General features: G+C 54.5%; 1 protein-coding gene across 1 annotated transcript; it reads left to right on the top strand.

Moving 5' to 3' along the window:
• Positions 1–902: 902 nt before the first annotated feature.
• On the top strand, positions 903–4,081 carry CAMK2N1 (calcium/calmodulin dependent protein kinase II inhibitor 1). Its single transcript, XM_040229466.1, has 2 exons — positions 903–1,208; positions 2,762–4,081. Exons 1-2 carry the CDS (start codon positions 1,043–1,045, stop codon positions 2,830–2,832), a joined length of 237 nt encoding a protein of 78 aa, XP_040085400.1. The 5' UTR covers positions 903–1,042; the 3' UTR covers positions 2,833–4,081.
• Positions 4,082–22,947: the final 18,866 nt, after the last annotated feature.

Below are 22,947 nucleotides of genomic sequence, written 5' to 3'. Positions count from 1 at the left end.
TCCCGGAGGCCGCCCGGCCAGGGCGGGGCTCGCCTGGGGGCCCCCTCGGCGCGGGCAGGACGCGGGTGCCGGGGGCGGGGGCAGGAAGCTAGCCGCGGCCCCGTGACGTCGCCCGGCTTCCAGGGATCGCTCCCCGCGGCCCGGGTCCGCTCCTCCCCGCGCTCCCCCCGGGCCTCGCCTCCGCGCCGCGGCCGGCATATCTCGCTCGCGGGCTGGCTCCGGGTCCCAGCTGCCTCCTGCTCCCTCTTCCACTCCTCCTTCCCTTTCTCTCCCTCGCGATCCCCATCTCCTGTCACCCCCCGGCCTCTCGGATCCCGAGCTGGACGTTCCCTCCGCCCCCTCTCTCTTTCCTTCCTCTCCCTGTCTCTTTCGGTCAGTCCCCCAGCCTCCCATTCTCTCTGCGTCTCCGCTTCTCCCCGCGTCTCCCTCCGGGTTTCTCGCTCCCCCCTCCCTCCGGGCATCCTCTCCCGCCCCCCGCCCCCCGCCCCCCCCTCCCCGCCCCCCCCCCCCTCCCCCTCCCCCCCCCCCCTCCGCCCCTCGCAGCCCCGCCGCTCGCAGCTCCCCAGTCAGCCTCCCCGAACCGGCGCCGCCGCCGCCGCAGGACCGGCCCGCCCGGCTCCCCGGGGTGCGCCCTCCTCGGCCCCGCGCCCTCGGGGCTCGCCGGCACAGCCTCACCCCCGCCTCCGGCTCTCGGCCCCACCCGGCCCGGCAGCAGCCCCGCGCCCGAGCGCGCTGAGGATGTGAGTCCCGCTCGCCTCTCCCGGAGCAGCATTCCCCGGCGCGCCGAGCCGGAGCGCAGCGCAGCGCAGCCGCGGGCGCTGGCGGGGTCGCTCGGGCCGGCCGCGCGCTCCCGATCCAGCGGCGCCCCCACCCCACCACCACCCCACCGCCGCCCCGGGCCTCTCGCCGGCGCCGCCGCCGCCGCCGCAGCTCGCGGGCCGTCCCCGGCCGGCCTGCCCCGGCCCCAGCGCCGCTGACCCTGTCCGCCGCGGGCGGGGACGCGGGCGGAGGAGGTGCCGCCGCGGAGCCCCCGGACGCGACCATGTCGGAGGTGCTGCCCTACGGCGACGAGAAGCTGAGCCCCTACGGCGACGGCGGCGACGTGGGCCAGGTCTTCTCCTGCCGCCTGCAGGACACCAACAACTTCTTCGGCGCCGGGCAGAACAAGCGGCCGCCCAAGCTGGGCCAAATCGGTCGGAGCAAGCGGGGTGAGTTCGCGCCCCACTCCCCGATACCCGTTCCTCGGGCACCCCGGCCTGGTGGCGGTTCGCTAGGGTCTCCGGCACCCGGGGGACCGTTCCGACCCACTAAAATCTCGTCGCGCAGAATTGCGGGGAGTGGGGGCTGGGGGATCCCGCACTGCGGGTTCAGCTCCGGCTGGCCTTGGGAACCCCTCCCCCTCAGCCCGACCCGCGTTTGGGGTCACCCAGGGGGCGTGGCGGCCACTCGCTGCCGCAGGGGGCAGAAAGGTTTTCCCAGGTCCCTGCCCGAGCCAAAGTTTGCTTTCTGATTTCTATTCCTTTCCCCCTTTTGCGCCCCTTTTGCGCAATGTAATTGCAGCTGTACTTCATCTACAACCCGTGTGTGTGTGTGTTTTGGGGGGGGGTCCTGGGGCTCCCCAGGGGGCGGCATGGGGACTGCGGGGGGAGGCCCGGTTCCTGCGGGGAATACGAGGGGCTTTCGGATCGCAGGGGCTTTTCATTGTTACTTGGCAGGGGGAGGGTGTGTGCGGAGCCCGGGGGCTCGGCGCGGGAGCTGGAAAAGCCCGGGAGAGACGGGGACTCGGCGAGGCTCCAAGAGGAGCTCCAGAGGCGCGGGGACCAAGAGGGAGACCGACGGTCGCCGGGAGAGACTGAGGCACAGAGACAGGGAGGGAAGCCGCGGGCGGAGGCAGGGGGAGGCCGGGAAGAGCAGAGCCCGAGACAAAGCTCGGGAGAGAGCGAGCCGGAGCCGGGGAGACCGCGAGACGGGGACGCGAGTCTAGCGGGGACGCAGGAGCCGCTGAAACAATGAGGGCGACCGACACCCCGGACACACACAGAGAGGCCTGGAGACCTCGACAGGTGACCGTCGCACTGGGAGATGATGGAGAGACCGAGGATGGGGCAGGCTAGGCAGAGATGGAGAGAGAGGTGGATGCGGAGAGGCGGGCGAGCCCCCGGCCGGCAGAGGAGAGAGGCTCCGACCTCTGGAGCCTCGAGTGCGGACAGGCCAAGTCCGCCCGCAGGCAGCGCGGAGGGGCGGGGGGCTGGCCCCAGCGAAGCCTGAACCCCCCGACGGGCTGCACGCTGTGTGATCGGCCCCCTGACGTCCCCGCTGGCTCGCGCACCTCTGAACACCAACCCCCCCGCCCCCGCCTTGGCTGCCCCCGCGCGGTGCTCGGGGCACCGGGAAGGGTCCCAGCCCCCTCTCTGACCCCAGAACCTTCTTTCGAAAGAGATGCGCCCTCCAGGATGAGTGGCGGTGGGGATGCCGTGGGGTGAAAACCAGGCCGGTGCGCGCCCGGGCTGCAGGCAGGGCTTCGGGTTTTGTGCCCTTTCAGCTTCCTGTTCTCAGAACCGTGCTGGGACGCAGCCTCGGGGTGGAGGTGGGTCAGACGAAAGCCAGAGAGGGACCCCTGGCTGAGGCGAGGAGGATGGGGCTGTTCGGCGAGCGTGGAGCCCCCTCCCTCTCTTTCCCTCCGTCGCTGCCTGTCAGAGACCGCTCCCGCTAGGCCCAAATAAGAGCGCTCACTTCTGCTTTTCTCCCCATTTTTTTGCAGTTGTTATTGAAGATGATAGGATTGATGACGTGCTGAAAAATATGACAGACAAGGCACCTCCTGGTGTCTAACTCCCCCAAAGACAATGAGTTAAGGGAGAGAATAAGAGTGAGACCGGCGGTTAACAGTTATTGGCAAAAAGAGCATGAAAAGAGAAAGCACTTTGAAATTGATTACTAGCTTGCTACCCGCGAGGAAATCAACAACCTGTATCCGTGTCAGGCCGGGAGACAGATGAGGCGAGAAGGAGAAGGCTCTGGGCTCCTTTGCAAAAATAAAAATGAAAAAAAAAATTTTTAAAAATTAAAGAAATCACTATATACACACATGTAAAGAAATAAAAAGAAGTCTCAGTTGCAGCTATTTGTCAAAGTTAATATCCATTTCATTTTATATACAGTGAATATTGCGCAATTATAGATCTGGATTTTGAACCACTTAAATAATGAAGCAACACCGGGTGTTTTGAGGTGTTGGCATTCTTCACTGATTTGGCTGTTCCCAATGTTTACATTATTTAATCTTGCAAAAATGATTCTGTGCACTTGGATGTGAAATGCTGTTCGGTTATTTTTTTTAATGTTGTTATCTTTGGATGTACAAAACAAATCAGAAAATATCTCTATAGATATTCCATCCTATTTTGGTCATCTTTTGAAGTTATCAAGAGGGTGTTTAAAACAAGAAGAGAACTTTTCTAAGGAATCATGCATAGAAGGAATCCTTGCTTTATTTTAAAATGAATTGTAAAGCTTGTGTTTCTTTGTTGCTACAAGCTGTTTGCCCAAGTTAATGCAAATGAACACATTTTATATGTCAGGAAAAAAAAAAAAAAAGCAAAGAAAAAAAATGCTTGAGCTTTTTCTAACCTCTCCCTGCAGTCTGTTGTGTGAGCAGCCTGTTTTTTTCTCTAATATTGTGTCAGTTTATTCTCTTTAATGGACTGTAAAAAAAATGTAATCACAAGAGTGCCAAATATCTTGAAATGCCAAAAGGCATTTTGGTTTCTTTTCTTTTCCCTGTGCTCTGAGTCCATGTGAAGGAATGCTTGGAGTGTCTTTTTCTGTTATTTATAGGGGTTCTCTTAAGGCACACCAGCTGCCTGTTTTGCATGGTATTTGCAAAAATGCCTCTTGCGTGAGGAAATCTTCTACCATTTTTTTGTTGTTGTTGTTGCAACTTTGGACCTCAAGAGGTTTCTTCCTTACCCTACCCTGTTGTCCCCTCTTTTCTTAATTCAATATTCTGTATGTTGCACCTTTAACCAGCACACAGGGCTATTTCTCCAATGTACAATAAAAGAACTGTTCCTGTGTCTCACTGCTCTCTTTTCTCAGCTTTGGTTGGGAGGGAAGGGGGGGACATGCTTTTTGTCTCTGCTGGCTGGAGAAGGGAGGAGGGGACAGTAGCTTTGGTTGGAGAGGCAAAAAGACGATGTGGAGGCCACTGTGGGTTGGGCTCAAATGATAGAAAAGACAAGCTGGATTGGCAAGGCCGTCCCCTAAGGGCAAGTGTATCCAATTTGGATTTGTACTGGGCTCTCCCTGCTTCCCTAAGTCTTCCCTGGTGGGGTGTGTTGGTTGGCAGGGAGTCAGTCTTGTGAAAGGCAAAGTTTGGAGGCGGGCAGACTTGGATTCAAATCCCAGCTCCTTCACTTCCTAGCTCTAGGCATTTGAGCAAGTCTATTCATTTTTGGTGGTTCAGACAGTAAAGAATCTGCCTGCAATGCAGGAGATCCAGGCCGGGTTTGACCCCTGGGTTGGGAAGATCCCCTGGAGAATGGAATGGCAACCCGCTCCAGGGTTCCCTGGAAAATCCCATGGAGCCTGGCAGGCTACAGTCCATGGGGTCGCAAACAATCGGACACGACTGAGTGACTAACACACACTTCACTTCTTGAAGCCTCAGTTTTCATATCTGTTTAATGGGGGTAATGCAGCTCCCACGTCAAAGGTTGACGGAGGATGAAACACAGCACCCACTGCACAGCAGCACTCAGCATGAGATGCCCAGACCATCCATCATGGGCCACCCCTCCTCAAAGGCAGGACTGAGGGGTAGCTGTGCTCTTTGCCTGGCACCTTCGCCTTCCCGAGTCCCCAGGTCCTTTCTGGAGGGAAGAGCCTGGTCCTCCGAGGCCCACAGCCCGATTCCATTGTCTCAGGCTTCCCAGACTCCGGCCCTCCTTCAACTGCCGCTCAAAAAGTCTCCTTATGAAAAAAAATTCTCAGCCTCTTGTTGGACTCAGGACAGTTAATGACAGTGGAGCAGGCCCTTAGGGGAGGAGGGGTTCGGAGAAAGATTTTGGCTGAAGAAAGGCCGGGAGAGTTTTGGTTTTTTTCCTCCTGGGCTGTTTGGCATCCAGGAGTTCCAGCGCGGGGAGCTTTTAATGTGTTTGTTGTAAAACTGTCTGCCAGGGAGTCACAACACAGCTCTTGGTGGCAGGAGCCTGAGTGTGACTCAGACATCAGGTAAGACAGGCCTGGGGGGAGCCGGGAGGAAGAGGGGCTCCAGAGGGCCTGCAGGAGTGAGGTGGATGGCTCATTCTGCTTCTCAGGAAGTGGAGGCCCAGAGCATCGAGGGAACCAGCGGAGTTGTATCTGTAGTCATCAGGAATGGCAGGCCAAGTGGAGCTGAGGGGGCCTTCAGGATGCCAGGGGGCGTGCCAGCTTGATCTTCCCAGGGGCGAGACTCTGTTCCCAAACCGGGCCCTCGTCCCTCCTGACCCCAGAGAATCCCAGGGCTCAGAGCTGATGACCTTTAGGCACTGGGGAGCCCCGCTCTGGAAAGTTAGGGGCTGGGCCCACCCTCTGCGCAGCAGCAATTTGCCAAGAGGGGTATGAGCCAAAGGAAAAGATTCTTTCAGAAGGTAGGTCTCTGTCCGCACCCAGGAGTAATTACCACTTACGTGATCAAAGTACCATGCAATTACGAAACACCCTCCTTTCTGAGCCTTACAGAATCCAAGCCCAGCAACCTTGGAAACTCACAGCCCTTCTGTCTCTTCAGTAGGTGAGGGACTCGACACCCCAGAGGGGCGAAAAGGACGGCACGACATCCGCACCCATTGAGCTCCTACTGTATGCCGGGCTCGCCACAGCTCTACGAACCATGTCCTGATGAGACAGGAGAAACCAGGGCTGGGAGGGGCACTAGGTGTCTTGTACGAGGTCACTCACTGTGGTTCTGGGCAAAGACTGCCGGCAGTGCAGGAGACACAGGAGACCTGTGTTCGATCCCTGGGTCGGGAAGATCCCCTGGAGAAGGAAATGATAACCCACTCCAGGATTCTTGCCTGGGAAATTCCATGCACAGAGGAGCCTGGTGGGCTACAGTCCAAAGGGCCGCTAAGAGTCAGACATGACTGAGCGACTGTGCGCACATACGCACACATGAGGTCGCTCGGCTAGTAAGACATGAAGCGCACTTGAACCCGGAGTCCAGGCTCCAGGTTGGGGATACAGAGTCATCTGACCCCAGGCTCAGTCCCAGCTGCAGCCATTGTCCTTCAGCCTTAAAGATCCTTTTGTTGGTTGTTTCTTCTCAGCCTGGGCTCTCCCGCTATTCTGACAACAGATAACTGCGTCAGGGGTCAGAGGGAGGCAGGGCTGGGATGCGGTCAGCTAAGATCTGGAGCTGCCCTCTGCTGGGAAGCAGGGAGCTTGTGAGCCCTCGGGCAAGGCTCCGGTCCTCCTTGATAAGTGATGTATCAAAATCTTCCTGCTGGAGGCCTTCCCCTTTGCCAAGGCAGGATTCTCAGGCTGGGAAGGCTGAATCTGCACTTCCCAAGCGAAAGAAGGATGTAAATCTTTTAAATACACTGGAGCATTAGGACAAACATTTGTTGAGAAGGCACTTTGGGGACTGGGCAGATATCGAATTGTTATACCAAGTACGGGATATGTTCGAAGTATCTAGTTGGTTAGGTAGCGATAAATACGGAAAAGGCCACTCAAGGTTTGAGGTGCGGGAGGGTGTCTTGAAGCCTCCAGGCATGAATCGAACATCCGGGCTTGCATTGTTCCAACTTCACTAACTGAATGCTTGTAATAAGCATCCAGCTGTCTGGATTCTACCTCCTTGGCCTGTCCAGGCTGACAGCCTGAAGGAATATCCAAAAGCACCTGTAAGGGGGAAATTGGCAAAGTCAGTTTTAAAAGAAAGAGACTCGAAAATTACTGCTGGTCTGGAGGCCATGGATGAAGGGGCGAGTTGAGGGTACCTCTGCAGACAGCAGGCAGCTGGTTCTTGGCCCTCAAGACCTAGCAGAAGGGGTAGATTTCGGGCTTCCCTGATGGTCCAGGGGTTAAGAATCCACCTTCCAATGTAAGGGATGAGGATTTTGATATCTGGTTGAGGGATTAAGGTCCCACATGCCTTGGGGCAACGAAGCCTTTATGCCACAACTAGAGAGCAACCCTGTGCCACAGGGAAAGACACTGCGTGCCGAGCAAAGAGCCTGCGTGCCGAGCTAAGACCCAACACAGCTAAGTAAATAAATAAAATTTTTAAAGAAGGGGTAGATTTCAGGGTGGCTCCTGGGCACACAGAGGGCATGAGTTTGGGACTTGGGTGACTTGAATTTGAAACCTCTCTTATATACTTTCTCGTTGAGACTCGGGGCCAGTTTCTCAAGCTCTTAGGGCCTCTGTTTCTTCTTCTGGAAAATGGGATTGTGCCAAAGGCACAAAGGATTAAACAGGAACTCCCACTCTGCCCGAGCGCAGGGCCTGGTGCTTTATAAATGGCAGTCATCACACGATTGCACAAGAGATGCCTACTGCGTGCCAGGCAATGGACTTTCAAGACCTAGCAAACAGTTCACAGTATGTGAAGCTTCTTTGCAGATGGTTTTTGGCACCCCAGGGCTGATACTCCAAGGGGACAGAGGTGAGGGGAGGTGTCCCCGCAGGCGGTAGGGTAGAGGACTCCTTTTGCCTCTCATTACCCCATCGGTTCCCCAAAACACCCTAATCAATACGATCCTAAGTAAACCTGTGTGTGTGCTCTCCAAAGGCAGTTGAGAAGAGTCTCCTATCCCCTTCCAACCAGACTGCCAGAAGCCTTCCTTTTCTGAACGGAGGCTAGCAGATACTGACTTCCTGCCCTGGGAAGGAAAGACTTTGGCTTTCTGCTTTGACCCCCTCCATCAACAGGTCCTCCAAGGTCTTCAATCCCTTGACAAATACTGACTTAGCACCCACCTTGGGGTGGGCCCTGTGCTAGGCTAACTGAGCATCCCATGGTGAAGAAATGGGAGTTTTCCCTAGGCTTGAGAAATGATGACAGTTGCCATGGCAATGAGGTTGGGAGCCAGGAGCTTGGAGATCCCCCGAATCAGCAGCTCAGATCCTACTTGCTGGCAAAAAGAAGGAAGCTAAGAAAACTGGGTCTTGGGGACTGCCTGAAACCCAAACACAGGATCCACTTTTAAAAAAAATACAAACTTTTACTTTAGAATAGTTTTAGATTTACAGAGAAGTTATGAAGGTAGTAGAGAGTTGTCAAGTACCCCCAACCCAATTTGTTCTCTCCACATCTGACATTTCCGTGATATGACATTTCACAGCCAAGGAACCAGCATGGGCACAGTACTAGGAACTGTAAATCCACCATTCATTCGGATTTCCTTCGTTTTTACCTAATGTCCTTTCCTGTTCCAGGATTCCACCCAGGATACTACGTAACATTAAGTCATCGTGTCTCCTTAGGGTTCTCTTGGTTGTGAGCATTTCTCAGATTTTCCTTGTTTTTGATGGAGTTCTGCTCAAGTATTTTGTAGGCTGTCCCTCAACTGCAGTTTGTTTGAGCTTTTCTCATGCTTCCACTGGGGTTATGGGTTTTGAGAGGAAGACCATTCTCATCACATCCTCTCAAGGCTGTGCTCAGTTGCTCAGTGGTGTCTGACTCTGCGGCTCCATGGACTGTAGCCCACCAAATTCCTCTGTCCATGGGGATTCTCCAGGCAAGAATACTGGAATGGGTTGCCATACCCTCTTCTAGGGGATCTTCCCAACCCAGGGATCAAACCCAGGTCTCTCGTATTGCAGGTAGATTCTTTACCGACTGAGCTCCCCGGGGAAGCCCAGGAATACTGGAGTGGGCAGTCTATCCCTTCTCCAGGGGAACTTCTCGACTCAGGAATGGAACCAGAGTCTCCTGCATTGCAGAAGGATTCTTCACCGGCTGAGCTCCCTGGGAAGCCAATCAAGGGTACAAGCTATCAACATAACAGATGCTGTTGATGCTGACCTTGATCACCTGGCTGAGGCAGCGTTTATCAGGTATCCTCCACGGCAAAATTACTCATTTCCTTCTGGTTTCCATACAGTGCTCTTTGGAAGGAACTCATTCTGGCCCACTTAAGGGGTGGGAAGTTATGTTCCCTCTCCTAGAGAGGGGAATGAAAGTGAAAGTCGCTCAGTCGTGCCGACTCTTTGCGACCCCGTGGGCTCTACAGTCCATGAAATTCTCTAGGCCAGAATCCTGGAGTGGGTAGCCTTTCCCTTCTCCAGCGGATCTTCCCAACCCAGGGATTGAACCCAGGTCTCCCGTACTGCAGGCAGATTCTTTACCAGCTGAGCCACCAGGGAAGCCCAGAGAGGGGAGTATCTCCATAAATTATTGGGATTTTTCTGCCTAGGCGATATGCGTGACCCACTTTTCAGCTGATTGACGTTGCCCCTGTGTTGGGCAAGTCCACTGGGGTTTAGATGGAATCATGAGTTCCAGGCAAAAGGGGGAAAAACAAAAACACCCAAAACAAAAACTCCCAAGGTGCTGCCTGATAACCGATAGATGGAGCCTTACAAAAAAAAAGAAAAAGATTAAACAAAATTAATAAAAGCAACTTCCTGTGGAGGGAGAGCTGTCACCCTGATTAGAAACTGTGCAGAATTTTCTCTTGGAAACCTTCAGGCAGCTGCTCTGGTTTATAAAATCCGCCTATTGGAGGGAAGGCGGTGGGGGGGAAGGTTGTCATTATTCCAGAAACAGAGATTCTCCCAAACCATATGCAAAAATAAATCCTCAGCGACCGGGCTGTATCCGGGGAAACCTGGCAGCTGGGAGACAGAGCTGGAGCTCGCGGGGTGGCCCCCGGGGACAGACAGACTGTGTCCATGGGCCCTAGTCGCTTCTCCAGAGGGACCAGGAGTCCCAGAAAGACAGTCCCACCTTGCCGGCACTGGGCCCCCACCTCCAGCCCACCCTCCCTCTCTGAGATGAGGACTTGGTTGATCACATACACCCACGGGTTTGGAGGAAGGTCTTTGACCCAGAAGCAGCTGTTTGAGGACAAAGGGTCACTAGAGGGGAAGGGAGGTCGGGGAGGCCAGGCAGACCTGGGAAATGGGCCATGGGAAATCCTAGCAGAGTGGGGATGGGGGCTGGGCGGGTGGGGTCAGGCAGTGATGGCCAAAAGCTGTAAGGGAAATGGATGTCTGCAGAGACAGACAGCCCCGTGGCTGAGGGCTGAAAGAGGCGGTCCAGGCGGGTGTTTGGGTAGAGGAAATTAACTAATTAATTAATTAAATCCCTATTCATTCAAGGACTCAACTGCCAGGGGTAGGGTGGGGAGGGTATTATGCTTGGCCCTGGGAAGACAGGGCTGAGGAAAACAAGGCTCCTTCTGGCCTTCAGAGACCTCAGAGTCTGGTCAATGACCATCTGGTGACAGTGAAGCCTCAAGAGGTTGAGAAGGGGGGTGGGGTGGGCCCACAGGAAGCTTAGGAAATCCTTGGGGAACACCAAGGGCAGGCCGCCAGCATCCGCAGTGGGTGTCCTGGAAAAGACTGGCAGCAGCATCCCGACCGCAAATGTGTCAGTAACAAACTGTGCTGATCCTCGCAGGGTTCAGGCATTTTGTGGCCCTGGGGCTCCTGTACCCAATGTGGAAAGCAATATTTACCAGGTGCTGGCTCTAGGCCAGGTTCTACACTCTGTATTTAATTCATTTACTTTTCACAACAACACTAGGAGGGAGTTACTATTATTCTTCCCATTTTTCAGATAAGGGAAATCGAGGCACAGAGCAATGAAGTCACCTGCCGAAGGTGGCACAGCCAGACAGTCGTGGAGCTGGCACTGACCCCAGGGAGGCTGAGCCCAAGAGCTCCAATAAAAGCCGAGGGTAGAAGGCAACTTTGCACCGCTCCCGGCAGCCCGGAGAGCAGCAAGGTTCTGGGCCTACGACTCCCATCCTCCCTTGGGGGAGGGGAGGCTGAGGATCCGGTTGGCGGTGAACCCTGGACCAGGCCAGCCGGTTGCCATGGGGACGGTTGGGCGGAGGCCGCCGGCCGAGGCTGGTCGCCCCGCGGGGCAGTTCCGGGGAGCTCCCGCCACCGACAGGGAGCGGCCTGGGCCGGGCACCTGGGGCCGCGTTTTCCCGGCAGACCGAGCCGCGTTACTTCTCCCCTCTCAGACAGGGCAGACCACAGGTGTCCTGCAGCCGTCTGAGCCTCCTCCGACCTGAACGCAATCCCCCACGAAGCCGCACTTTATCTCCAGTTCATCTGCGTGAATTATTTACCGCGTCTGGCGGCCTCCCCGGCGGCCTCCGCCCTCCCTGCCCCCGCGGCCTGCTCACATCCCAGTTCGCAGCGGCCCCTCTTCCTCCCCTGTCCACAGTCAGGAAGGAGCCACAAGTGGGAGCAGTCCGAGGCTGGCTCTCGCCCTTCACTCTCAGCCACTGCTAAGCAGAGTGAGCTGATGCTGACCTTAGTCTGAGGGCCAGTGGCACCCGTGAGTGGCCATGCGCACAGCGCAGTGAGCCTCCCCCTTTGCCCAGCGCTGTGCTGGGTGCTGGGGACACAGAGGAGTCGGGGACAGCTCCTGCCCTCCAATTGCTTCTGTCTGGAGTGGGGTGGGGGTGGGGCCTAGGGAGCAGGCAAGCACAGACAGGTTGGTGACTGATCGTGATAGGAGTTGGAGGGCTGGCCACAGACAGCGAGTTCTAGGGCCCTGAGAGGCCCTTCTGTGAGCGGGTGGGCTTCAGCCCGCCACGGATGGGCGTGGGGGAAGACCCGGAGCAGAGGGAGGGAGCCTGGCAAGTTTGAGGTTTGCCTGAGAAAGGGTGGGTTCCCTGGGAGGGTGGTTGGAACAGGGCATTTATGTTGGTGATGGGGGGAGGAGGGGCCTTCGGGTCAGATCTGGGGCGGCGGAGGGGGGGAAGGGGGGAGGGCGGTTCTTGAAATGTGAGCTCAAGGGTCAGTTTAGAGCAGTGCTCCTGGGGTTGGGAAACAGTTTTGCCCTCCAGGGGGGCCGTTTGGCGATGTCCCGAGACCTTTGTGGTTGTGACAGCGTGGGAGGAGGGTAGAGCTCTGGGGTCCATGGGTAGAGGGCATGGGTGCTGTTAAACTTCTTATGGCACCCAGAACCATCCAGCCCCGAGCACACCAAAGCTGAGAACTCTTGGTTTAGAATGCACTTAAGAGCCTTTACCAGGAACCAAAGTGAGATTTGGGGCAAGTCCCTTAGTCTCATGCCTCAGTGCCCCCCTCCCTAAAATGGGCTGATTATACTGGCTGATGTTTGAGGAAGTAGCTAGTCACACCCTAGTACTTTACAGATATGATCTCATCTAATCCTTATAACCCAGGGAGGAGGGTATTACTCCTACTAACCAACTTTTACAGCCACTTCTTAAGTATCAGGCCCTATACTAACTTCTTTATAGATACTCATTTATTTAATCCCTGCAACAGCTCCCTGAGAAAGGCACTATTACAATCTCCATTGAACAGTTCCATTGAACAGAGGCACCAGAGAATGGAAGGTTCCGGAGGGTGGTGTTTCCCTCTCTCTCTCTGACTCTTGGCAACCCCATGGACTGCAGCCTGTCAGGCCCCTCTGTCCATGGGATTCTTCAGGCAAGAATACTAGAGTGGGTTGCCATGCCCTTCTCCAGGGGATCTTCTTCAAATAAGAATCGAACCTGGGCCTCTTGCATTGCGGGCAGATTCCCTACCGTCTGAGGCACCAGGGAAGCCCACCAGTGTCTAGAACAGCGTCTAAATAACTGTTGAGCAGGAAATACATAAACCCTCCAATGGACTTCAGTGGGCCCGTGAGCCTCCTGCCCTTGTGAAGAAACTGAGGCGCAGAAAGGTTGAGGATCTCCTTTGGAGACACAAAGCAGTTCCTGCCTCCCTTGCCTTCTGGCCGAGGAAGCCGCTGGGTGGTTTCGTCTCCTTCAGGCCCCTAGAGCCTGGCTCTTCCGCTGGCAGGAAGGGAGCTTGTGTGGGAGCATTTCTGAGATGCCCAGAGGGCAAGCGGGTTGGGGTTTCCCTGGAGTCCCAGCTGAGCTGGAAAGGACTAGCTTCTTGGACTTGAACCAAACCGGGAAGGCAGTCTGCGCGAGAATGTGTCTAGGGCCTGGGATGGGGTTTGTACCACATCCCCTGGTGAATGCGGAAAGATTCTGATTTAATCTGACCCTGGTCCCCTACCTGCAGGGCCTTGGGAGAGACAGATGTGGCGTCCGATGCGTCCCCTGCCCAAGCTGCTGTGCCGTCTGCAGGCTCCTTGCTCGAGGTGCAAATCTCAGCCAGGCCTGGGAGCAGCCATTTGGGGACTTGTTCAGAGGCTTCAATCTCTGCCTCTGATGCCTACACCACCTTGAATCCTAAACACACTTTTCATTTCACGAGTGCCTATTACTTGACTTTTCTGGCCCTCATTGGTGAAATGGGACCAGGAATCCAGGTCTCACAGGCTTGCTGGAAAGATTAAAGTGAAGTCGCTCAGTTGCGTCCGACTCTGCGACCCCATGGACTGTAGCCTGCCACGCTCCTCCGTCCATGGGATTTTCCAGGCAAGAGTTCTGGAGTGGGTTGCCATTTCCTTCTCCAGAGGATCTTCCTGACCCAGGGATCAAAGCCGGGTCTCCCACATTGTAGGCAGAACCACCAGAGAAGTCTGAGCCACCAGAGAAGTCCTGGAAAGGTTTAAAGGCGATAACAGTGAATACCCAGAGCCTTAGGTTCTTTGCCTGAACTTCTTGGGGAATCTATCAAGTCTGAGCTTCGGGGTATCCCGGGGATGCAGTGGAGCTGGTAGGCGGGGATGAGGGGTGGCGAGGGTGTGCAGAGGCTTGGGAGGAGGCCTCTAAACCCTGCCATGTTCAGCCTGATGAATAGAGGCACCTGTAAATCCCAGACCGTCTCCCGGTCCGGTCCCCTGATGCTGTGCGGCCTTTAGGCTGGAGAGAGGGTGGTGCTGATTGCTGGGTGTGGGTCGTGCCGCCCCTTCCTCATCCCCTCAATGGTTACAGGATCAGCAGCAGTTAAAAGAGCAGATGCTTGGTGTGGACCACAAACCTCCTCTCCTTCCACTTCTCCAGAAACCCGCTACACCCTGGCCATGCTGTTCTTTCCAGAATGTCATTCTTTTTCTGTCTCCGCACTTTTGCATATGCTGTTCTCTCAAGCCTCCCACCCCTTTGCATCTCGCCAAACTCATCCCCCAGGTTTCAGCCGAGTTGTTACCTCCTCCAGGAAGCCTTCCCTGACTTGGGCTCCTGCAGCCCTGTGCGCCTCTCTGCCAAGCACTCAGGCCTCTGTGTGTCACTGCTGGTCAGTCCGCGGCTGTCAGACTGTGTTTCCCTCTGGGCTGGCCCTGGGGCTCTCTTGTGGGTCTCCATGTCCCCAGGGCTTCACACAAATGCCTGGCTCGCAGCAGCTCCTCAGGGAACGCTGTCGCCTTAACGCTGTAATAATAACAATCTCTTGCATATGCAGAGCTCTTTTTCAGTTTCAAAAGCCTTTTTTATGGCAGTTGTGTCATCTGATCTTCACCAAGCACTTGTCATTCAAGGGAGGCAGGGTCCCACTGGTGCTTCTGTTTCCCAGGAGGAAACCGAGGCCGGAAGACTTGAGGTGTGTTGTCCAGGTGGCCAGTGGACAGGCGCACTGCCCACACTGTCTTGCCTGAGGCAAGCGTGGAAATGTAATATTTTTGGTCCAGGGTGTAATATAGTCTGCTCATAATTCTGATTGCAAGCTTTCTGCCTCGGGGGATGGGGTGGAGAGTTGGGGGCCAGGAGCTGTTGCTTCCAAGCCCTGGGGAGGAGCGGGGGCCAGCTTGGTGTGGCGGTGATGGGCTGTGTGGGGATGAGCATTCTCTGGAAGGGAAAAAGTGGGAGGCAGTGGCTCTCTTCTGCGGGGGTTCGTTCACTGCTGTGCTGGAGAGGGTTTCAGAACCCTGAAAATTTGGAGAAAAAAATATATCTAAAATAGAGAAATGACTAAGTAAACTGTAGTCCATCGACTAGGAATATTTAGCAACCATTAAAAATAATGTTTCTGTAGCTCTTGCCTTGGGAAAGTGTATATGTCATAATGCTGAAGACAAAAAGGAGACTATAAATTGGACCTGAGATAGGAGAACGGTGTGCAGGAATGGTTTGAATCCCAGCTCTGCCTCTTAGTCCTGCAAACTCAGGCAACCTGATCTCTCTGTGACTCGGTTTACTCATCTGTAAAATACGCGTAACAATAGTCCTACCTCATAGAGCTGTAGGGAGGATTAAGTGTGTAAATAGATATAAAGCACTTAAAGCAATGCCTGGTGTATATTGTTTTAAGATTTAGTAATTCTTTTTTTCAGAGTGTCGATTTGCAGTGCTGTGTTAGTTTCGGTGTGCAGAGAGGGAATCAATCAGTGACGCGCGTACACATATCCACTCTTTTCTTCTAGATTCTTTCCCCATATTTAGTTTTTCTTCTGTATCAGTTTTTGGCTGTGCTCGGTCCTCGTCTCTTCGCCCAGGCTCTCTCTAGTTGCAGTGGATGAGTGGGAGGTACTCTTGCTGGATGGCTTCTCATTGCGGAGCGTGACCTCTAAGGCTCCAGGGTTTTGGTGGTTGTGGCTCCCAGGCTAGTTGCCACGGCATGTGGGGTCTTCCTGGACCAGGGATCAAGCCCGTGTCCCTTGCATTGCAAGGACCATCAGAGAAGCCCTAGTTATTCTTAATAATTATTGTTATCTTTGCAGCTATGGAAAATATATACAAGAAAAAAAGATGGAAGAAAAAGTCAGCGCTGTATTTTTGTGGGAATGAGGTTACTGGGTGACTTTTACTTTCTTTTTTTCCCCACTTCCCTAAATAGTCCCTAAAATATATTGCCTAAATATTTTACAGTAGGGATGTATTTCTTTTATTATCCTGAGAGGATGATAAACTACTTTCCACCAAACCACAACAGTCGGGAGACAGACTCAGGAATCCTTTCCTTTTGGACTCAAGGGGCGTGATCACAGGTCACCTCCATAATTAACACCTGGGGCGCCCTGAGAACACATGCATGTCAATATATTTTTCTTCTGCCTGGGTCAGCAGTTCTAGGGTAGTCTTTCCCTAAACAGATCAGGCTGACCCTTTTGTCTCTCATCGGCTTGTTTAATAATTTTATATGATGCTTATTGAAACAAGGAGCTGAGCTGTTTAATACCCACAACGACAAGCTTTCACCACCTGATGACAGGGAGAATTCCCCAGGCAGGGTGCGTCAGAGATGAAACTAAATCATTCTGACCAGCCTGTCATCATCACACGCTCCCTCTATCCAGCGAGACAAGGGCATTCACAGTGAAGGAAAAACCAACTGCTGTGTAAGCTGATCCGGCTCCGTCAGTCAGCTGGCCGGGCCGGCAGTCTGCCAGGGCGGGCTGGCCAGCTGGCCGGCAAATGACTGTGCTGAGCACACAGTAGGCGTTCAGTAATCACTCCTGGGCCCATGCAAGTGCACTTTTGTTAGGTCTGGCAATGTGCGTGACTCTATCGTGGACACTGTCCTGTGTCCTGGTGGAGAGAGGGGTGTGCAAAAGGACAGTCTTGACCTTTCGAGAGTAAGGGCCCATGGGTTCTTTTAGGTTCTTCTACCAAGAGCTGCATGAATCCTAGTCTTTTGGGCTGGTGGTGCCAGACCTAGTGAGTCTATGGTAGACCTTGAGTTTTCTCTGGATTCTTTTTGGGATAAGGGTTGATGTGACCATGATAACCGTTACTGCAACAACTTACCAGTTCTCACACCCCCATCCCGCTATTTTTCATTAATCCTCCCATCCATCTCTCCATCTGTCTCTCCATCCATCCGTCCGTCGTGAAGTTATCTGCGTGTGCGCGTGTATGTATGTGTTAGTCACTCAGTCATATCTGACTCTTTGTGACTCCATGGACTGTAGCCCGCCAGGCTCCTCTGTCCATGAAATTCTGGAGTGGGTTGCCATTCCCTTCTCCAGGGTATCTTCCCGACCCAGTGATGAAACTGCAGTGTCTCCTGCCTTGCAGGCAGATTCTTTACCTTTGGAGCTGCCAGGGAAGCCCAGCAAGCTATTTAATGGTGGATAAATACTTAGATCCTAGGGCTTCAGATCTGCTTGTAGTGTGGGATGCAGAGAGGCGGCCAGGCACTGAGGCGGCAGGGCAATCTCAAAGTCCTGTGAGTAAAGAGAGGCGGAATCCGACACCCACCTGGAGCCTCAGGAGAGACGTCATGTTGGGCACATCGCTGCCATCACCATCGCCACTGAGATTCTTCTGACCAGCGGTGGGGCCTCAGCCCTACAGAGTCATTGACAAAGTGAAAGGGAAAGTCGCTCATTTGTGTCCGACTCTTTGCAACCCCATGGGCTACACAGTTCCTGGAAGTCTCCAGGCCAGAATACTGGAGTGGGTAGCCTTTCCCTTCTCCCGTGGCTCTTCCCAACCCAAGGATCGAATCCAGGTCTCCCGCATTGCAGGTGGATTCTTTCCCATCAGAGCCGCAAAGATGGGATAGGCCCCCGACACGCCTCCTCGTCCCTGCACTCTGACCTCTCTGCCAACCCCTCTGGCCCCTCCTGCCTACTCTCCTGCCTTTCCTGGTTCTCTTCTCCACTCTCCCTGACTCCTCCATCCCTACCCCCTACCTGTCAAGGGCACCAGTCCGCAGAGCCCTGATCCTTGCTAGGTGACGATTAGGTTGATAAACCGACTTGTGAAGATGGGCCTTTGGGTGTTGCCATGTACCTGTGACACTCTCTGTCGTTGCCTCCGTGATGTGTGTGCGTTCATTGTGCACCGTGAAACGCCTATTGGGAACAGCACCAACTGTGTGTCATTATCACGTATTCGGAGCACCAAATGTGAGCACTAACTCCATGATTGAACTTCTCATGTGGGCCTGTATTGTGAATTTCATTTGGGTCTAGATTTCAGACAGCACGTTGGAGTAGGGAGGAGGAGGAGGAGGTCCCAGTCAGGCGGACCTGAGTTCAGATCTCATAAAACCTCTTGCTAGCTCTTGGGTAAGGCATTTAACATCTCTGAGCCTCAGTTTGCTTATCTGTTAAATGGAGACAGTAACACCTACCTGGATGATGGGCCTGTTGCAAACAGTCAGGTATCGTATTAGTGGGAGGGTCACCCCGGGAGTGTCAAATGCCTTGCACGTGTGCCCCTGCAGAGCGGCTGGAGACTGGGGGGGCGTTCGGAGTCAGCTCGCATCTCGGGGTCTGTGCCCTGGGCTGGCTGTGTTGTGGGGTCCAGGCAGGTGGTGTAACCAGAAAGGGCTAAGAGTGGTTGATATCTGAGTGTCCTCCCCTGGGTCTAATTACACAAAGCCTTGCAGGAAGTTTTACAAGCTGAGGGTAGAGGTTTCACCCACTCAGTGACCCCTGGGTCTCAGTCATCACTCCTGGGGGGCCCGCTCTTACTTTCTCCCTTGGGGATTCACATCAGCCACCCATGCCTCTCTGTCCTTACTTTGGCCTCCCATGAAGTAGTCCAACTCCCTTCCTTATTTTCTTTTAAAACAGAGAAAAACAGGCAAGAGTTTTGTAACACATAGACCTCCTGTATACATAGGAGATGCAAGGAAAACTGAGGAACTTCCTTTTCCTCTGTTTTTTTTTTTTAATCTATGATTTCGCTTATCAGTTTATGGCTGTGCTGGTCTCCGTTGCTGCGCGGGCTTTTTTCTAGCTGTGGTGTGCAGGCTTTCCATGGTGGGGCTTCTCTGGCTGCTGAGCACAGGCTCTAGGGCATGCGGGCTTCAGTCCTTGCACACGCTGGGGCTCCCGGGCTCCAGGGCACAGGCTCAGTCGTCGTGGCCCATGGGCTTAGTTGCTCCCGGGCATGCGGGATCTTCCCCGATGAGGGATCAAACCCGGGTCTCCTGCACTGGCACCTTCACCACCGAAACACCGGGGAAGCCCATTCCCTGGGTTTTGAATCAGCAAAAAAGACAGACCCCCGGCAGTGAGATCCCTCAGAGAGGCCTTGCTCTCCATGCTTTAATCCATCTTCACCTTCATTCAGCCCATGTTTCTAAAGTCCTACTGTGTGCTGAGTCCTCTGCATGAGACAGGGGGTCATGGATGGCAGGAGTGGTGCTGAGCTTGGTTTCGTCTGATGAGTGGTTTGAGACATTCCCCTCCCCTTCCCAAGGTCTGTTCTCAAGACTCAGTAGACTTAAGGTCGGCTATGTGGCTTGGGACTTCTGCTTGATAATCAGTTCAGCCGCTCAGTCGTGTCCAACTCTTTGCGACACCCTGGACTGCAGCATTCTAGGCCTCCCTGTCCATCAACAATTCCCAGAGCTTGCTCAAACTCATGTCCATCGAGTTGGTGATGCCATCCAACCATCTCATCCTCTGTCGTCCCCTTCTCCTCCTCCCTTCAATCTTTCTCAGCATTGGAGTCTTTTCTGATGAGTCAGTCCACATCAGGTGGCCAAAGTATTGGAGCTTCAGCTTCAGCAAGAAGCATAGACTTGCACTTGGACACATCCACCTGCTGCATCTGCGTTTGAGACTGTGTCAAAACGTCACACTTTTGGTAGGCCATTGGGAATGGGGGTGAGCAAGAGAGTCGTCGTGACTGGGAGATACTACTGATTTGAGGTTATGATCCTGGAGGCAAAGGGTCAGATGATGAGGGTGGGGTCTGGGGGGTGGATACATGGCGAGAAGTTGGGGGAAGAAGAGAAGAGAAGGGGGAATGGAGGGGAGAGCCTTGAGGAACAGTCCCTTGAAAGCTTGGGAGGCCAGAAGAGGCCTGTTCTCAGAGACGGGATGAGAGCTTGAGGAAAGGGCAGTGGGGATAGGGTTAGGGGAGATCCAGGGCCTGGTGGTACCCGGGCACGGTGGCCTTGGGGTTGGTCACCTCTGTGACCTTGAGGCTGGAAGCAGAACAGGGTAGGTGGAGAGCCTCGGCCATTCTTTGGAGGAGGTGGGCAGTGAGGGGGAGGGGTGCTCGTGAGTTGAGGGCCATCTTTGGGCAGGACGCAGTGAGAGGCAGAGGGAAGGGTCTCCTTCGTGCTGTGCATATATGGGGTTGGTCAAAACGTTCAGTTTTTTCATGCCATCTTAAAGAAAAAACTCAAGTGAACTTTTTTGGCCAGTCCAACACTGGACACAGTGTTGACCAGTCACCTTTTTAGGTCAATGGTACCTTTGTCTAATGGCAGCTATTCCATCCCTCGCAGCACGTTATGTGCCAGAATTGGTTCCACGTGCTGAGGGTACAGCTAAGAGAAGGTGGGCAGGATCCTAGCCTTCAAGGATCTTCCCATCTAGTGGGGACAAAGACAGTGAGCACATTATAACTCAACTAGCTTTTAGTGCCAGTGAGATCAAACGGATATAAGAGCTACCAGGCTTTAATCAGAGATGAAGCATTGTTACTAATGGTCCAGAACAAGGCTTTATTAACACAGAGAGACCTTATTCAAGTGGGGCCTTGTGTGCGGGCTGCTCCTCTGCTTCTGAGGTCTGGTCTGGGGGTTGGGAAGGAGGGAAGGACAGACTGGAACCCACGTGTCTCCTCAACACCCACCTTGATGCCGGGGTGACCTCCTGGGTGAGCTGGCCCCTGTCACCATGGAGCTGCACACTCACTAGGTCCAGGACTCCGAGAGGCTGAAGGGGGTGATCGGGGGAGGCAGAAGGGCTGCAGGGTCAGGGGCTGCTCCTTGCCAAGGGTGGGCCTTAGATCAGCAGTCAGGGCGCGCCCCTCGGCCTTCAGACTGTGATATACACTTCCAGCCGCTGCCCCTTCACGCTCGCCTTCCACACCCTGTGCAGGCTGACTTTCGCTGCCCACGCCACCCCAGCACCATCCGGGGGAGGGAGTTTGGGGAGAGGGCACATCATCTCAGTTGCACTGGGTTAGCTCCACAGATGCAGCATAAAGCTAACTCAGCGGTGACGGGGGCAATGAGGTAGGGATGGCAGGGGCAAGGGTTTCCTTAGCTCAGGTGGGCGGGGGAGGCCCCTCAGAGGAGGAGGCATGCGTGACGAGACCTGGGGGAGAGAACCTGGCACCTTCCAGGGACAGAGAGGACAGGGAGGCTGGGGCCTGGAGATGAGCCTGGAGGAGCCCCAGTGTTCAGAGCCTCGCAGGCCGTGCTGGATTTGGTTCTGGTCACAGTGAGAAGGGGTTTCCCAGGCACCACTAGGGGTAAAGAATCCGCCTGCCAATTCAGGAGAGGTAGGGAGCTGGTGATGGACAGGGAAGCCTGGCGTGCTGCAGTCCAGGGGGTCGCAAAGAGTCAGACACGACTGAGCGACTGAACTGACTGACGAGACTTGAGTTTGATCCCTGGGTAAGATTCCCCCAGAGAAGGAAATGGTAAGCCCACTCTGGTATTCTTGATGGGGAATCCCATGGTCAGAGGAGCCTGGTGGGCTGCAGTCCATGGGGTCACAGACTTGGACATGACTGAGCGTCTGGGCACACAGTGTGAAGGGCTTTAAGCAGGGTGGTGACGTGGCTCGCTTTCAGCTTCTGAATGCTCCCTGGTGCCGCTGGATGGAAGAGGGGCTTCGGGATGGGGTGGGAAAGACGGAGTCGGGGGCAAGTGGGGCTGCTACAGTGCTTAACGAAGACGTGATGACAGCCGGGACTGGGTGCTGGCTGGGAGGGGAGATACAGGAGGTCACACTGTGCGTCCGATCTGGGAACAGAGATGGCATTAAAGTGCATTTTTTGTTGTTGTTGTTATTTTGTTTTTTGGCTGCGTGGCAAGGCATGTGGAATCTTGGTTCCCCAACCAGGGATCAAACCTGTACCCTCTGCATTGGAAGAAGAGTCTTCTTAAGCACTGACCCTTCCCTCCCGCCCACCCCTACCCTGGGAACTTTCTTAAGTGTGTGTGTTTTTTAATAATATTCTTAAAGATTTTTTTTTAATTTATTTTGGGCTGCACCGGGTCTTCGTTGCCGTGAGTGGTTTTCTCTGGTGCTGGGCGGCAGTTGCTCTCTAGTTGCGGTGCTGAGGCCTCTCATGGCTTCTCTCATCAAGGAGCGTGGGCTCTAGGGCAGGCGGACTTCAGTACTTGCCTCTAGGGTTTAGTTGCCCTGGGGCAGGCGGAACCTTCCCAGACAAGGAATCGAACCCCACATTCTTAACTGCCGGACCACCCAGGAAGTCTTCTGGGACTTCCTCCAGGGAGGTCGGTTTTGGGTTAAAGGGTAGAGAGGCTTTAGGGCTTCCCAGGAGGCATGACCGGTAAAGAATCTGCCTGCCAGTGCAGGAGATGTAAGAGACGTGGGTTCAGTCCCTGGGTCAGGAAGATGCCCTGGAGGAGGACACGGCAACCCACTCCAGCGTTCTTGCCTGGAGAATCCCATGGACAGAGGAGCCTGGCGGGCTACAGTCCACAGGGTCCCAGAGTCGGACACGACCGAGCGCCTTGGCACAGCACGGGACAGAGAGGCTCTAAGGCCCTCTTGAACAGTAGAGCTATTATCCTGCGCTCCTTTGGTCCTTGCTTCTGAGAAAGGTTATCCTTTCCCCAATGGGTTCCTTGCTCTTCGAGGCCCCTGCCGTCATTGGCCACGAGAGTTCATGCCCTGCTATCCCCTCCTATCTCTTTCTCGTAACAGGTAGGGCTGCCTCTCCCCCGTTTCACCCTTCCCGACCTTGGCATTTCTCTGCCTTTGGGTTCTAGTCAGTTGTGAGCACCCCCACCGTCCTGTGCCTTTAAGATGGGAAGAGAAGGGCCAGATGAAATCTATCTGCTCAAAGTCCTGCCTTAATGAGAGGCAGAGAGAGAAGATAATAAAAGCAAGAGCCGGCCTGGGGGGGAAAAAAAAGATTTTTATCCTCCCAACCCTGCAAGTTCCCCTCTAGCTCTGAGAAAGCCTCAGAAGATTTCTCTCCGAACGTATGAGTAATACCCAGTGAAAAACGCTGTCCTCGG

The sequence above is a fragment of the Oryx dammah genome, unplaced genomic scaffold, assembly GCF_014754425.2.
Source record: "Oryx dammah isolate SB20612 unplaced genomic scaffold, SCBI_Odam_1.1 HiC_scaffold_27, whole genome shotgun sequence".
In the NCBI taxonomy this organism is placed as follows: Eukaryota; Metazoa; Chordata; class Mammalia; order Artiodactyla; family Bovidae; genus Oryx; species Oryx dammah.
This window is presented reverse-complemented; position numbering and strand designations above follow the sequence as displayed.